This window comes from Phaseolus vulgaris, chromosome 7 (assembly GCF_000499845.2).
Source record: "Phaseolus vulgaris cultivar G19833 chromosome 7, P. vulgaris v2.0, whole genome shotgun sequence".
Taxonomy (NCBI): domain Eukaryota; kingdom Viridiplantae; phylum Streptophyta; class Magnoliopsida; order Fabales; family Fabaceae; genus Phaseolus; species Phaseolus vulgaris.
Window position 1 is genome coordinate 39390344 of NC_023753.2, and position 15907 is coordinate 39406250.

Here is a 15907-nt window from a genome sequence, read left to right on the forward strand (position 1 = left end):
TAATTCTTATTAATTTAATTTTTTCTGATAAAAATATATTTACTTTTTCTCCAAATCTCAATGTCCAAAATGTTTCGGGTATGTACTAAATTTATTTCTGGTTAGTAGTGCATTTACTGCTAGGGCTAAGGTTATGTGGATATTTAGTGATCAGTGGAACACTTGCCTTAATTACTATAAAAAAAATAAGATTTAAGGTTATTCATATTTTTCGTGAAGAAAATGCGTGTGCGGATAAATTGACTAACTTAGGATTTATTCATAGAGAATAATTTAATTAGTAGGTTTATATCTAATTTATTCTTAGAGTTCTTTATGAAAATATATAATCTACTTATGTATCGTTTTTGTTAACATATAGGGTTTGATATAATTTTTCTATATTTTTTTGTATTTTTTTAATAATAATTTTTCATGCGATGACAGATGATTGTTGTTACTCGAAGTGTCAGCCTAACTAAAATGTGAAGTTATAATAGTGTCTAACATAATTTTTATTTATTTATATATATATATATATATATATATATATATATATATATAAAGTATGTACTAATGAAATGAGACACTCTTTATGGTATCATTCTTTTATGCTTTCACCCTTGAATAAGAAATGGATACCTTAAATATTTAAATAAAATAATTTAAAAAATTCATGTACTAGAATAAAGAAATTATGAAGAGCGGAATAGAAAATAAATTATCAAAGACTAAAAAAAATGTAAATTTTTTATTAAAGAAAGCATACACATGTTAAATTTACTAAGATGTTATTTAATAGAGAAATTATCTTTTAACAAATATGTGTAAATAACAGAGATTAAAATAGAAATAATTTTTTTTATCCAAGAGTAAAACTAAAAAAAAAGTATCGTGGATTATATGAGAACTTTACATGATGAACTGAAAAGTTGTTTAAGCTTATTGTATTAACCTGATTTGGTAGCTAAATAGTTCAGCTGGTTCACTACTTATGCCAAGCAAAGCTGGTGATATAATAGAAAATAATTAAAATAAATAAATAATTAAAATAAATAAATAATTAAAATAAATAATCTAAGTATGTGGAAGAATATCCTTCTAATTTTTTTTACCTGCATGAGTTTTTTTTTTTTAAGTTGGAAAATCATACCAACATGACCCGATCTTATTGTGAAAAATAAAAAATCATATCACTCTGACACAATTTTTGTATAATTATTTTGAACTAAAGCTATGTTATATTAATACGATTTCATTTTAATATGATAAAAATATCTCATTTTGGCATATTTTTTCACAATAAGATAATATTACATTGATTCGATTTCTTTAATTTTATAATATTTTAAAAGTGATTACTTGATAATAAAGTGTAAAAATTGTCTAAGATTATACCTGATCTCATAATATTTAAAAAAAAACGATTCTATAATTTCCTAAAATAATAACTAAATATATATATTTTTTTAAAAAAATAACGATAAATTAATGTATTAACACAATATTAAGTGACAACCAATGTACTGATACAAAAATCAATACGTCCATATTATCATAATAATATTTATTATTTTTAAATAAATTGAGTGTACTTGAACAAGAGTTCACTAAAAAACTTTATGTTGTAATATTTGTTTTTCATATTGAATTATGTTGTTGACATATATTAAAGTTCTTCCACATTTCAATTGAATTACATTATTTTTTAATGTGTGATTCATCATTGTTTCCTTCTTCATCTATTTTTTAACTTTTTTTTTTTTTTTACAGTTTACTATGTTATCGTTTTATTGTTTGTGTTGTAGACTAGTAAGTTTATTTGAATTATTCCAAAATATATTTTTACTTTTTTTTAAAAATATCAAATGGAACTAAAAGGGAACATTGGAAAATAATTTGCAGAAAAAACAAATACTATTGAAATTAAATAAATTTTTTTAAAAATAAGGGTTAAAACACTTTTTATCCATTAAGTCATTTCTAATTTTGAGGTTTGTTTAATCAGAATGCCTTAGTTATCTTTCTGTTGTGTTTTATTAAAACACATTCTGTATTCATGAAGATTAATATAACTGTCTTAAGATTTCCTTGTAGTGAACTTAAATTTCTTGATTTTTTTGCACCACTAATAATAAATTGATTAGAATTAAAAGTGAGAAATTAATAATAAATTGATTAAAATTAAAACTGAAAAAATTAATAAGCCCCTAATTGAATACTCAAATGATTTTTCATCATAAATAATAAATATTCTATCAACATTCTTCATTTTTCCATTTCACTTTTCCTTTCACATTTTGTCATCACTCACTATACTTGCATTTTTTTTAGCAACAAAGAATAAATAAAATAAAAAGAGACAATTCAGGGTGTCTCAACCCTTGTACAAAATCCCAAATTACAAGATCCTAGAACCCTACCAATCAAGGATCTGACAAGCATTGTACAACATATCAAGGTAAAAACCAGACCAAAATATAGAAACCCACCAGATACCGTTGTCTCACCCCACCAAAGCGGTCACACCCTTAAATAAAGACATGCATCCAACAACAAAACAAGATCATTGTCATCAAGCTGAAAGACCTTACCCAAACTCACTATACTTGCATATTTCTCCAATTTCTCTTTCTCCATGTTCAAGAGCCACTTTTATATCAACTTAAATAAACACTAAAAAAATTTATTAAATAATAATCAAATTTAAAGATAAAAAATAATTAATCACTATATTAACTAAATTAAATACTAATTTAAAGATTAAAAAATTATTTATATTTAAAGTAATTTTTGTTATTAATAAAAATTTATAAAATTGTTTTTAAATTGATATGTAAATTAGTTACCTTTGTTTTAATCACTAATATTATAAATTTTAAATTAATCTCTAATATAATACATACTGATTTAGAATATAAAGTAGTAAGTAGTTAAAATTTTGGTAACTAATTATTAAATATCAATTAAGAAACCATTTTGTAAATTTTTATTAATAATAAAAAATTACTTTAAATACCAATAATTCTTTTAGTTTATAAAATGGTCTCTAATTTAGTCAAATAGTAACTAATTATTTTAGTTTTTAAAATTAATTTTTATTTAACTATTTTCTTTTAGTGAAAAGAAATAAGAAAAAAAAAATGAAACTGGGTTTCTTTGTAAGCTAAAGTTTATTCATAAGTTAAAAGTATAAGAACTCAAATGAGTTAAATGAAGTTTTATCTATTAACTTATGCATAAGTTTATTTTAACTTATAAATTAACTCATTTTACTTTTTTTTAGTCTTATTTTTCATTTATAAGAATATATGCAGAGAAAATTATCCTTTTTCTAGAAACCAGAAACTGTGATGAATCAACTTGTTGATGAAGTTGTTGTTATAATGTTTCAAAGGGTCCATGAATCATGAGTACTCTACATGTCATATGAGGAAAATGTGATTCCATAATTAACATGTGCATCAAAGTTCAACGTGTTTCACGAAAGAGAACAAACAAAACCAGTGTCTGGTTTTCATTATTCTGTATTTTTGTATTAGTAAAGTTTCAATCACCAACATTTTTTTTTAGAAAAAAAAACAATAATAAATGTGAAATATTTTAGAAATATTTAAAATTTATACACGATTTCAATATAACTTTCTTAAAAAACATGTCCCCAAATCTTACATCAAAACTCAATTAGATATCCCAATCAAATTTCTCACGGTAAAAAAATCATTAAATAACAATTAAATTAGAGATAAAAATATTTAGTTACTATATTGACTAAATCAGATATTATTTTATATACTAATAGTTAAAATGGTTTCTAAATATTTTTTTAAAGTAATTTTTATTATTAATAAAAAATTATAAAATGGTTTCTAAATATTTTTTTTATATAAAAAGCTTTCATGTTAGGCATCACTATACTACTTGACATCTCAGCTGACACCTCAAGTAACAACACTCATTTGCCATCACATGAAAAATGTATTATTAAAAAAAAGAAAAATAATATAAAAACATGGGAAGACTAGACCAAAACCCATATGTTAACAAAAGCGATACATAGGTAGACTATACCTATTAATAAAGAATTTTAAGAACAGACTAGATGGAAGACTATTATAAAAATGGTTTCTAAATTAATATTTAAATTATTTATCAAGATTTTAACTACTAATATTTTAATTTATAAAAGATTAATAGAGACTAGTTTAGAATATAAAATAGTAAGTAGTTAAAATATTTAATGGTTAAATATTAATTTAAAAATTGCTTTATAAATTTGTATTAATAATAGAAACTACTTAAGATAGTGATAATTTTTTAGTTTATAAAATAATCTTTATTTTAGTTAAATAATAACTAATTATTTTTATATTTAAAATAATTTCATGCTAATTCAATCATTAAGAAATAAACTTAAGTAAAATTATTAGTTTATTTATTTTATCAGAAACAATTAAATTAAAACATTTAAAATATCTAAGAAATGTTCCAATATTATGAGCACACAGGAAAAATATGATGACAAATATTTAGCCATGTTCACATTAATTTGTTGTGATTAATGAGAAAGTGTGACATAGTTCAATCTATTTCAACATTTGTAACCTGAATAATTCAGAGAGCATCTTTCCGTACGGACAATTTGTTACCAAACAACACATTAAATATTGAAATTACAATTGTTTATAACACTTTGATATACAAGGTGTTATTAGGAAAATATTACATTTATTTTTATTCAAATTATTAATGAATTTAATTAAAATTATAATAAAAAAATAAAAAATAATTATCTCAAAATATAAATAAATAAATAAAAGTATATCATAAATGAATAATAAAAGAAAATAGTTCATCTTATTTTTAAGTAACTATTAACTATATTTTTTTAATAATAATTTATTTATTGATATTCTGGATTATATTTTAAATATATCAAATTATACACTCAGGAACTATGACATTTGTTAACTAATATTATTTACATTATGAATAGGTGATTCAATTTATTATTTAGGGATTTTTAATGAATAGGTGATAAAATTTAATATTATATGTTAGAAAATATATTTTTTAGCTTTTACGAATTAAAATTTAAATAAAAATTAAAAAAATATTGATATTTTATTTAATTTTTTTTTATCTTTTAACTTAAATGGGTATAATTTTTTGTAAAATGTCAAAGTATACTTCTCTTTTTCATCAATGAAATGAGTGTGAATTCGATTTCCACTTAACACACTTTTGAACAAAAAGCCTTAACTATAACTAAATATCTAACATATTTTTTTCTAGAAAATAGTTACTTCTAAATGTGGGGTATACATAAGAAAGTTGAAAAAGAAAAAATGTCTTAAAAAAAGATGAATTTCTTTATTAAATAAACGACTTTTATTATTTTCCTTTTTCACATTTTTCACAAAGAGAGTTCCATGTAGTTGGAAAGAGATATATAATATAAGAAACACAGAGAACATTGATGGAGAACCAAAGGCAAGCATATTCCATGGAGAAGATCGGAAAGGAAGATCATAAAAAGTTGAAGGAGAGAAGGATGGCGGAAAAGGTCCGGTACCGCGGAGTCCGGCGGCGGCCGTGGGGGAAGTTTGCGGCGGAGATCAGAGACCCTACAAAGCAAGGGTCAAGGTTGTGGTTGGGAACCTTTGAGACAGCTGAAGAGGCAGCTAGGGCATATGATCATGCAGCCTTTAGCATGAGGGGTCATGTTGCAATTTTGAATTTTCCTAATCAGTATCATTCTCATTCTCATTCTCATGTTAGGGTTTATCCTAAAAATTTTACATCACCCTCATCATCATCACCATCACCCTCCACCATTACTCATTCAAATGGTGGACAACAAAGGCAAGTTTTTGAGTTTGAGTATTTGGATGATAAGGTGTTGGAGGAGCTTCTTGAGCTTGAAGAGAAGAAGTGTTGAACATTCAAGTCTTTCTTTTACTTTTTTTTATCAGAAAAGAAAAAAAATAATTAAATGGAGTATTTTAGGGATACCGTTAGCATTTTTTTTTTTCTTATTCTGACTGATGTCTTGATCTTCTGATTTGCTTGAATATGATTTAATGTTGATTTTGAGTGTTGGATTTATCCTCTGACTTTGGTCTTTGTTTTGTGCTCAAGGGATGAGTATAGTTTTGTATATGAGTTTGACCACCTCTGAAGTGGTTTTATTTATTTAATCCTTATCACTGATAAAAAAAAATGGATACCTCAACTATCAAAAGAAGAAACAATTTATTGTCCATGTGCTTCATTATAAATCTTAGCCATCTTCACTGTATATATGTTTGGTTATTTGTTTCTATATTGTAAGACATAAACATGCTACGTGTTAAGGACTTGTTTGTGGTTTGGGCTTTTGAATGAGGTTCTTTTGTTTTTTTTTTAGAACTTATTTAGAATGCAAATCTAAGATTTTGAATGTCATATTTATGAAATTTGGAGATTGTGCTTAGAAATCATTATTTTTTTATTTTGATATTTTATTAGTTGACATGTAGAAGTAGATGATATTGTTAAGATCTATTGTATAAGGATTGAAATATTCCTAAAATACTTTTATTTTTTTTTTGTTGAAAAAAAAAATCACTCATTAAGATGCTACAAAAGTTACTTGATGAAGAGAAAGATTATAAAATTATAAAATCTTTAACTAGTTATGTGGATAATTGGGTACGATGTTTCTAAGTAATTGGGTTGAAATGTGGATATACAATTGGGTTAAAATGTGGATATACAAAAGAAAGTGTCTAAATATGAATCATACTTTATGAGTCATGTCTTTTTGTATAGATTGAATGTAATAATCTTTAAGATATTTATCCATGTATAAATAATATTATTTTTGTATACTTGTAATACTCTGAAATGTTCTTTTCTATTTTATTTTATTTTTTTCTTATAAAAAACACACTTTCTTAAGACACTGTATATATTGTTCTCAATCCTTTCATGATAATGCTATGGGTGTAGTGTATTTCAACAAAGGATGCTGATTATGATAAAGAAAAAGACAGGTTATGGTATTAATCATTTTCAGCTTTTGGGACCTATTTTGTAATGTTTGTCGTTATTGTGTTGAATGGTGTTGTTGTCGGTTGTTTAATTTATTTTAAATTAAATGTTTTTAAATATAATTAGGAGATATAATCTATGTAGCATAGATATTGATCCGGATATGAAGATACGTATAATCTCTAAAATGTAAAACACAAAGTTACATATAATCTATAAAATGTAGAACACGACTATACGGATCTATATATTATTAAAAAAGAGTGTTTCTTATTTTTATAATTATAATAAAAAATTATACAATAAATTTAAGTTTTTAAGAAATTAATGTATTTATCTTTTTTAAAATTGTGTTAAAACTCTGTTAAAATTGTTATAAATCTAACAAATATTTTTTAAATTTGATACTTTATTAATGCATATCGTATGAGTATCAATATCCAATACATGTATCCAATACAGACAGATAATTTAAGAGACGTGTCGAGGGTCACTTCTAGTTTTCACTCCATACCCAACATCCTCCGCAACCCACCAATAAATGTATTTAATTGTAAAATGTTTCCCTTAAATAAATAATACAATAAAAAATAAAAGGTAAAATAATTTATACGTGTATTATATTGTATTATTTCTTTACATAAAATTCATATAAGGAAAGGAATAAAGTTTTTAAAGTTAAAATACTTTTATATACTAAAATAAATTTGTCAAGTTATTGATAACAAAAACTCATAATAAAATTGTAAAAACAATTAAAATAAATAAATTTGTCTCAATATCACACTTAATCAAAATATTTTATTTAACTAAGACAAGAAAAAAAAAATTTACTAATTTTTTCTTCACAAAACTCATACTCATATGTAAAGGTACTCAATATAAAGAAAAACAACACAGATAAGAAGAATGAGTAACTATTTTGTCTTCGCTTTTTGTCATTAATCTTTTGTGCTTTGTAAATAATACCATGACTTTGACTTTGTTAAAAGATGATTTGATTATAAGAATGACGTGAGTGTTATATGAAAAATACCTTTGTGATCATAATATAAATCAATAAATAACAACTAAATTTAGAAGAAGAAAAAATTAGTCACTCTAATTTAGATATTAATTTAAAAATTAAAAATTATTAATATTTAAAGTGATTTATATTATTAATAAAAATTTATAAAATAATTTTTTTTATTGATATTTAAATTATCTATCTAAGTTTTAGTTACTAATATTTAGATTTTAAATTAGTTTCTAAAATACTAACAGAGACTAATTTAGAATATAAAGTAGTAAGTAATTAAAACCTTGTAACTATAGATTAGATATTAATTTAAAAATTATTTTATAATTTTTATTAATAATAGAAACTAATTTAGTTATCAATAATTTTTTAGTTTATAAAATGATCTCTAAATAATAGTATGACTTTATAATTATTTGTGAAAGTTTATGAAAATATCCATGAATAAAATGTTTTTAAATTATTTTTGTAAGCTTTCTAAAATAACTCAAAAGGAATAGCTTCTGGGGAGTTTATAAAGAAAACTTACCTTTGATAATTGCCACGTCATACTCATAATTTACCATCCTAAAAACTATTTTGAATTTAGTAAAAAATCAAAACAAAAGTCTCATTTCTATTAACACCCCTACAACACTAATCTCATCCTGTGTAAGCCTTTTTAGTTTTCAGCGAAGAGCCCAAAAAGATTTTTCTATACTTGCACCACTAACTTTTATTTGTTTCTTTAGAATAGAGTCAATTTTTACAATAATTTTCAATTTCGTATTTTTATATATTTATATTAATTTATAAATCTGAATACTATTTCTTTTAACCATATATAATGTTTTGAATATATATATATATATATATATATATATATATATATATATATATGATTCAAATTTTAAGACGTATAATTATAAAATATTTTAAACTTGAAAAAAATAATTGATGGAATTTATTTTAAATTTATTATTCATACATTTTAATGACAGTTTTATAATAGTTGTGTGGCGAAATTTTTATGGAATATTTTTAAAATTGTTTCATAAATTTTAAAAATATCTTATATAATAATAATAATAATAATAATGACAATAAATATTTACCTGTAGTTTATGTGATTGCGAGGGTATGTTTTCTGTTTGGTTCTGTGTGCTTACGTGTCACATAACTTTTATTCTAAGAGGGAGAAAATACACCTTTTTTCAAAAAAATTGAAATAATACATATTTTTTTAGTTTTTAAATAAGTACTCACTTTACAGTAAAGTGGAAGTTTCATTTATTTATTTAATAACTAATATGTTGACTAAATTTATATAAAAATATATGAAGAGATATAAAGAATTTTTTTAAAATAATAAATTATTATATTAATTTGGTTAAATATTGTTTTATAAATTTAAAAATTATTAATTACCTAAAATAAATTTTATTATTAATAAAATTTTATAAAATTATGTTTAGATTGATATGTAACATTAACCGTAATGATTGTAACTAAAAGATAATTAATATGAAATATTAATTTAAAAATCAATTTATAATGTTTTTATTAATAATAAAAACTATTTTAGATATTAATAGTTTTTTTTATTTTATAAAATAATATTTTAATTAATATAATAATTAATTATTTTTAGTATCTAAAAATTAATTATTATTTAATAAAAAAATAGTTTGAATTATAGTAAAAATAACAAAAAATTGTGAAATATTAAGGACAAAATGAGATTTCTGAGAAGCTGCATGCATATGGAAAAAGTGTTGAATTTCAAAGATGCTTATTGATGGATATGGGTTAAAGTTTGATATTGAAAGATCCTGAAAATAACAGTATTTGGAAGATTATTAAAAGCTTAGCTAAAATGTTAAATTTGGTGAATTTAGAAAAATGGGTTCAAGGGGAGTTGCATCTTTGGCGATTCAATGTACCCAGTTCCAATTGTGATTGAAAGTTATGTATCATATTTTCTATGGATAATCATTATTCATCACATACTTATTATAAAACACACAATAATTCATGCCTAAGGACCTAGATCATGGGTCATTTTCATTTTGGCTTCACATCATCTTCAATGAAACCTTTCACATTAACCATTTGTTCCCAAACTTAATAACATCCCAAAATTCACGTAAGGTAAAACAAAATAACTACAGCTTTAAGAAACATATCAATTTCCGCACTTAAATTGGTTTATAACTTAAATTGGTTTAATTGTCTATTTGTGGGAGATGCTCGATTAGAGATTATTATATTTCATTCTTTATAAGTGGGTGCAAAGCTCACATATTAAGTCAGTTTTTAAGGTTGAGTTAAACTTAAAATCCACTTCTTAACATGGTATCAGAGACATTTAAAGTTTATCCTAATGAGAGTTTGTTGGGTCTATCGTGTCACCCATTATTGGGTCGTTATCGGATAACTCATAACATATATTTCCACGTACAAGTTGGTAGCCTTGGCGTGAAAGGTGTGTGTTGGAGATCCACATCGATTGGACATTAAAATATTTCATTCTTTATAAGTGGGTGCAAACCTTATCTTATAAATTGGTTTTATAAAGTTGAGTTAAAGTTAAAGTTTACTTTTTAATACTATTTCATTATAGGTTATTTAGTTTTAATATTCATAATAAGCAAACACATTTTGAGATTAACTTAATAATAGTGGACTCAGATGTCAAATAAATCTATACCTATATATATTGTTGGAACTCATTTCTACATTCATAGAAAATATTTGAACATGAGTATGAGTGAGTTGATTTTTTAAATTGGATATAAGATGAGAATAAATGTATACATATCTATCATATTCTTATACACATTCTCATTTTAAATTAATAAGACATATAAACATTTCTAAACCCTTAAAATTCATGGCAGCCAAATGGCTGTAAAGCGACGAGAGCAAAGTGACTCGTCAGTGGAAGATTGATCAGGTGAGATGTTGACAAACATCAATGTTTTGGAGTCGCCACTGAGACAATGACTGCCATGAATAAAATAATAAGTTAAGGAGCATTAGAAAATAAATCAATTTTAAACTAAATTACTCTTTGATCAAATGTAAAGTTGATTATATTAAAACTAGAGTTACAATATTTTCACTTTTTAATTTGAATATGATAAAAACAACAACATCAATTCATCAATAATGAAAATTTTAGAATTCCTAAAAGAAATATGTTTTTCTTTCTTTCCTCCCAAAGAAAATATGACATTGCTCATAAACGTGACAGTAAATAAAATCATTGTTATTAAAAGTCTACAACTAGAATTGCATATAATTGCGTACAATATCGTAAACTCTAACCTTTAAAACCCAACTTTATAACCCTAACCTTTAAAACCCTAAAATTCCTAAACCCTTAAAATTCATGGCAGCCAAATGCCTATAAAGCGATGAGAGAAAAGTGACTCGTCAGTGGAAGATTGATCAGGTGAGATGTTGTCAAACATCAACGTTTTGGAGTCACCACTGAGACAATGACTGCCATGAATAAAACAATACAAGTTAAGGAGCATTAGAAAATAAATCAATTTTAAACTAAATTATTCTTTGATCATATTAAAACTAGAGTTACAATATTTTCACTTTTTAATTTGAATATGATAAAAACAACAACATCAATTCATCAATAATGAAAATTTTAGAATTCCTAAAAGAAATATGTTTTTCTTTCTTTCCTCCCAAAGAAAATATGACATTGCTCAAAGATGATAGACTTTTGTTGATAGCCAAACGTGACAGTAAATAAAATCATTGTTATTAAAAGTCTACAACTAGAATTGCATATAATTGCGTACAATATCGTAAACCCTAACCTTTAAAACCCCAACCTTTAGAACCCTAGCCTTTAAAATCCTAAAATTCCTAAACCCTTAAAATTCATGGCAGCCAAATGCCTGTAAAGCGATGAGAGAAAAGTGACTCGTCAGTGGAAGATTGATCAGGTGAGATGTTGTCAAACATCAACGTTTTGGAGTCACCACTGAGACAATGACTGCCATGAATAAAACAATAAAAGTTAAGTAGCATTAAAAAAAAAATTAATTTTAAACTAAATTCTTCCTTGATCAAATGTAAAGGTGATCATATTAAAACTAGTGTCACAATATTTTTACTTTTTAATTTTAATATGATAAGAGCAACCACATCAATTCATCAATAATGAAAAAGGTAAGAAGTTACGTCAACTTGGAATTCCTAAAAGGAATATGCTTTTCTTTCTTTCCTCTCAAAGCAAACATGACGCTGCTCAAAGAGGATAGACTTTTGTTGATAGCCGATCGTGAAAGTAAATAAAATCATTGTTATTATAATAAAAGTAGAATTATTGGTATGCTGCCCAACTTAATATCAATGCAGATCAATAGATACTTCAGTTTCCTTCAACCAGTCTCTCTTTGAGAATCTTTCACTACCCGCAACATCAATCAGGTTAAAGACACCGAGGACTTGTTATTCAGGGTTCTATACAATAGAGCGTCAGTTCCATATTAAGAAAGCACTACTCATTTTTTCTATACATCTATACCGAAATTTATCAAAAGATTACTACAATTACATATAAGTGCGTATTGATCAGGTGAGATGTTGACAAACATCAACGTTTTGGAGTCGTCAAGCACATAATTGTTATTATATAATTGCGTACAATATCGTAAGCCCTTACCTTTAAAACCCTAAAATTCCTAAACCCTTAAAATTCATGGTAGCCAAATGCCTGTAAAGCGATGAGAGAAAAGTGACTCGTCAGTGGAAGATTGATCAGGTGAGAGGTTGACAAACATCAACGTTTTGGAGTCGTCACTGAGACAATGACTGCCATGAATAAAACAATATAAGTTAAGTAGCATTAGAAAAGAAATCAATTTTAAACTAAATTCTTTCTTGATCAAATGTAAATGTAAAGGTGATCATATTAAAACTAGTGTCACAATATTTTTACTTTTTAATTTTAATATGATAAGAGCAACCACATCAATTCATCAATAATGAAAATGTTAAGAAGTTAACAAACCTGAATAATCAACTTGGAATTTCTAAAAGGAATATGCTTTTCTTTCTTTCCTCCTAAAGCAAACATGACATTGCTCAAATGTATTCTAGTGCTATCCCACCTGGAAAGCAAATCTCTTCTTCTTGAGCTATAACTCCTTCCCAGTGTCATTGCAGCCGAAATATCTTCTTGAACTCTTATCTCATATATGAAGTATATTAGCTTTTTAATATCATTTTTTAAATTTTTATCTTTTGTAAAAAAATAAAAATATTTAATAAATATTTAAATGTTGTATGTGAGTATGAATATTTTATATTGGAGTGAATATGAGACACAAATTCAATTGGAGATGACAAAAAAAAACAATATAGACAAACCCACATTTATCTTGTGATTAAAATGCTCATATACAATCATATAAAATAAATTGATTTTTTTTAAAATACAAAACACTTACTTTGAATTAAAGTGATAGAATCTTATTTAGAAAAAAAGATGAAAATTAAAAGTAAGAAATTTAGATTTAATGATAGAAGAAAAAAGTTAGGGGAAGTGTTTCTTTTGTTGAAGAAAAAAATAAAGAAAAAATAAAAAAGAAACTATTGGGGTTGACCCGTTGAAATTGTGGAAGTGAAAATGGTAGAGAGCTAGGGTTAGGTATGAGTGTTGGTGACAAGTTTTCAACCAGAAGTGAACTTAAACTGAACAAGTCAAGCAGAGAATATGGTAGAAGTTTGTGATAAGGTCCCCTCTAATCAAATTATGGGTTCATATGTTTATACAAATTCAAATTGATTTTTACACCTACAATTCTTTACATAATTTCGTATAATCATGACACTGAACTTTTGTGTCAGTGTTCATTGAACCACAAAATTTTAACATTTTCATTGATGGGATATTTTCATTCATGGAATAATCTCTTGTTTCTGCAAGATGGGAATGTGTGACTCAAAGTAGCATTGCATGTCTAAATGGCAACCATTTATAATGCAACATTTGTACTACTGTCAAATTTAGCCAAAATAAACCAAAGAATATGTCATGAGAAATTAAGAAATGAACTTATAGCAATTCAATTCAATAACAAGTAATTTTGATAAAGTGAATAAATTTTTATTAGGATGGACTATAAATGACTTAGTTATTATTTTAAAAAATAATTTTAAATTTAACTCAATTTTATAAAACCGATTCGATAAGAAAATTATTAAATAAAAACTAATTTTAGAAATCAAAATAATTAATTACTATTTGACTAAATTACAGACCATTTTATAAACTAAAACAATTATTGATATCTAAAGTAATTTTTACTATTAATAAAAAATTATAAAATAGTTTATAAATTGGCATCTAATCTCATAACTACCAAGGTTTTAACTACTTATTACTTTATATTCTAGAGTGGTCTCTATTAATTTTTTAGAAACCAAGTTAGAATATAAAATATTAGTAACTAAAATCTAAATAGTTAATTTATAAATCATTTTATAAATTTTTATTAATAATAAAAATCATTTTAGATATCAATAATTTTTTAGTTTCTAAATTATTATCTAATTTAGTTAATATGGTGACTAAATTTTTTTTGTCTTTAAATTGAATTGTTATTTAATAATTTTCTTGTAGCAATAAGGTGAAGTTAAATTGAGTTGCTATCTAATAATTTTCTTATAATTATAAGGTGAAGTTTACACTCAGTTATATTCGATGAGATGTCATTATATCTAGTCGATGTATGATATTCCACCATTAATATTATAATTTTTTTTTCCATTTTTTTACTTTACTAATTAATTAAGTGTATACATATAGTTATAATTGGTACTTTTATTTGAGAATATATAAGAGGGATGAACAGGAATCATACTATCATATATAAGATGCCAAAATTTAGTGTTAAAAGACACACATATATTGCAGGGATAATTTTCATTTCAAGTGTTTTTATTAATGGCTAATTAAGCTAACACTATGTTTGACAACTTAACTATTTTAATTAACTTTTAATTTTTATTTTACTGAATGAGAATTCTATATGATTTCATTAAGTAATGGTATTTAGTAAATAAACTTAACTTTAATGTTTTTAATACGCAATTAATGTGTTTTTGAATCTTTAAGATCCAGGTTTTAAAATTTTGTTTATTTTTTCTTAAAATATTTGTTAAATTTATTCTTATATTTGTTTGCATAAGGTAAGATTTTATTATATTTATTTTTTCTCTTCTTCCTACGATAAAATTTCATTATTTTTGTCTTCTCTTAATTACAAGGCAGGTTTCGATAATTTTATTCTTTTAATATATAAGATGTTAATAATCATAAATAATAATTTTATTTTGCTTTATTTTATTCGATATTTTTATATTATAATGTTTATTTAATCAATGTATTATTTTTAATAATATTTTTTACTTTTATATAGATGAACTATTATTTGAACCATTACATTATTTACAATATTTATTCAAAAAACAATTAAATACAAATGCTAATCCTTATATCGAACGATTAGATATACAAATAAATTAAAAAAGCTCTTATTCAATTAATCAATAAATAAATAATCTATAATACTACAATAAAACATTAATATAACTTCTATAATATTCTTGTCAACTCAAATAAGACGTTATTAGAGTCAGTTAGTGGATGCTAGAGTTACCTTAGCTGACTCCAATACATTGTAAATAATTTATAATAAGTTAAAAATTATAAAGTTATTTTAAATTTTTATGTCAAATTCATATATGAGTTAAATCAACACTAAATTGTAGAAAATATTTTAAAATAAAACAATTATGCATGTAAACTTAAGTGACTCTAATTATTTTAATTTTTTTTATTAATTAAAAAGGTGACGC

At 23.9% G+C, this 15907-nt stretch overlaps 1 protein-coding gene across 1 annotated transcript; it reads left to right on the forward strand.

Moving 5' to 3' along the window:
- The first annotated feature begins 5422 nt into the window (after nucleotides 1-5422).
- Nucleotides 5423-6096, forward strand: LOC137828420 (ethylene-responsive transcription factor ERF098-like). The gene has a single exon (XM_068634990.1). The coding sequence runs from the start codon at nucleotides 5459-5461 to the stop codon at nucleotides 5918-5920; it is 462 nt and encodes a 153-aa protein (XP_068491091.1). The 5' UTR covers nucleotides 5423-5458; the 3' UTR covers nucleotides 5921-6096.
- The last annotated feature ends 9811 nt before the right edge of the window (nucleotides 6097-15907 follow it).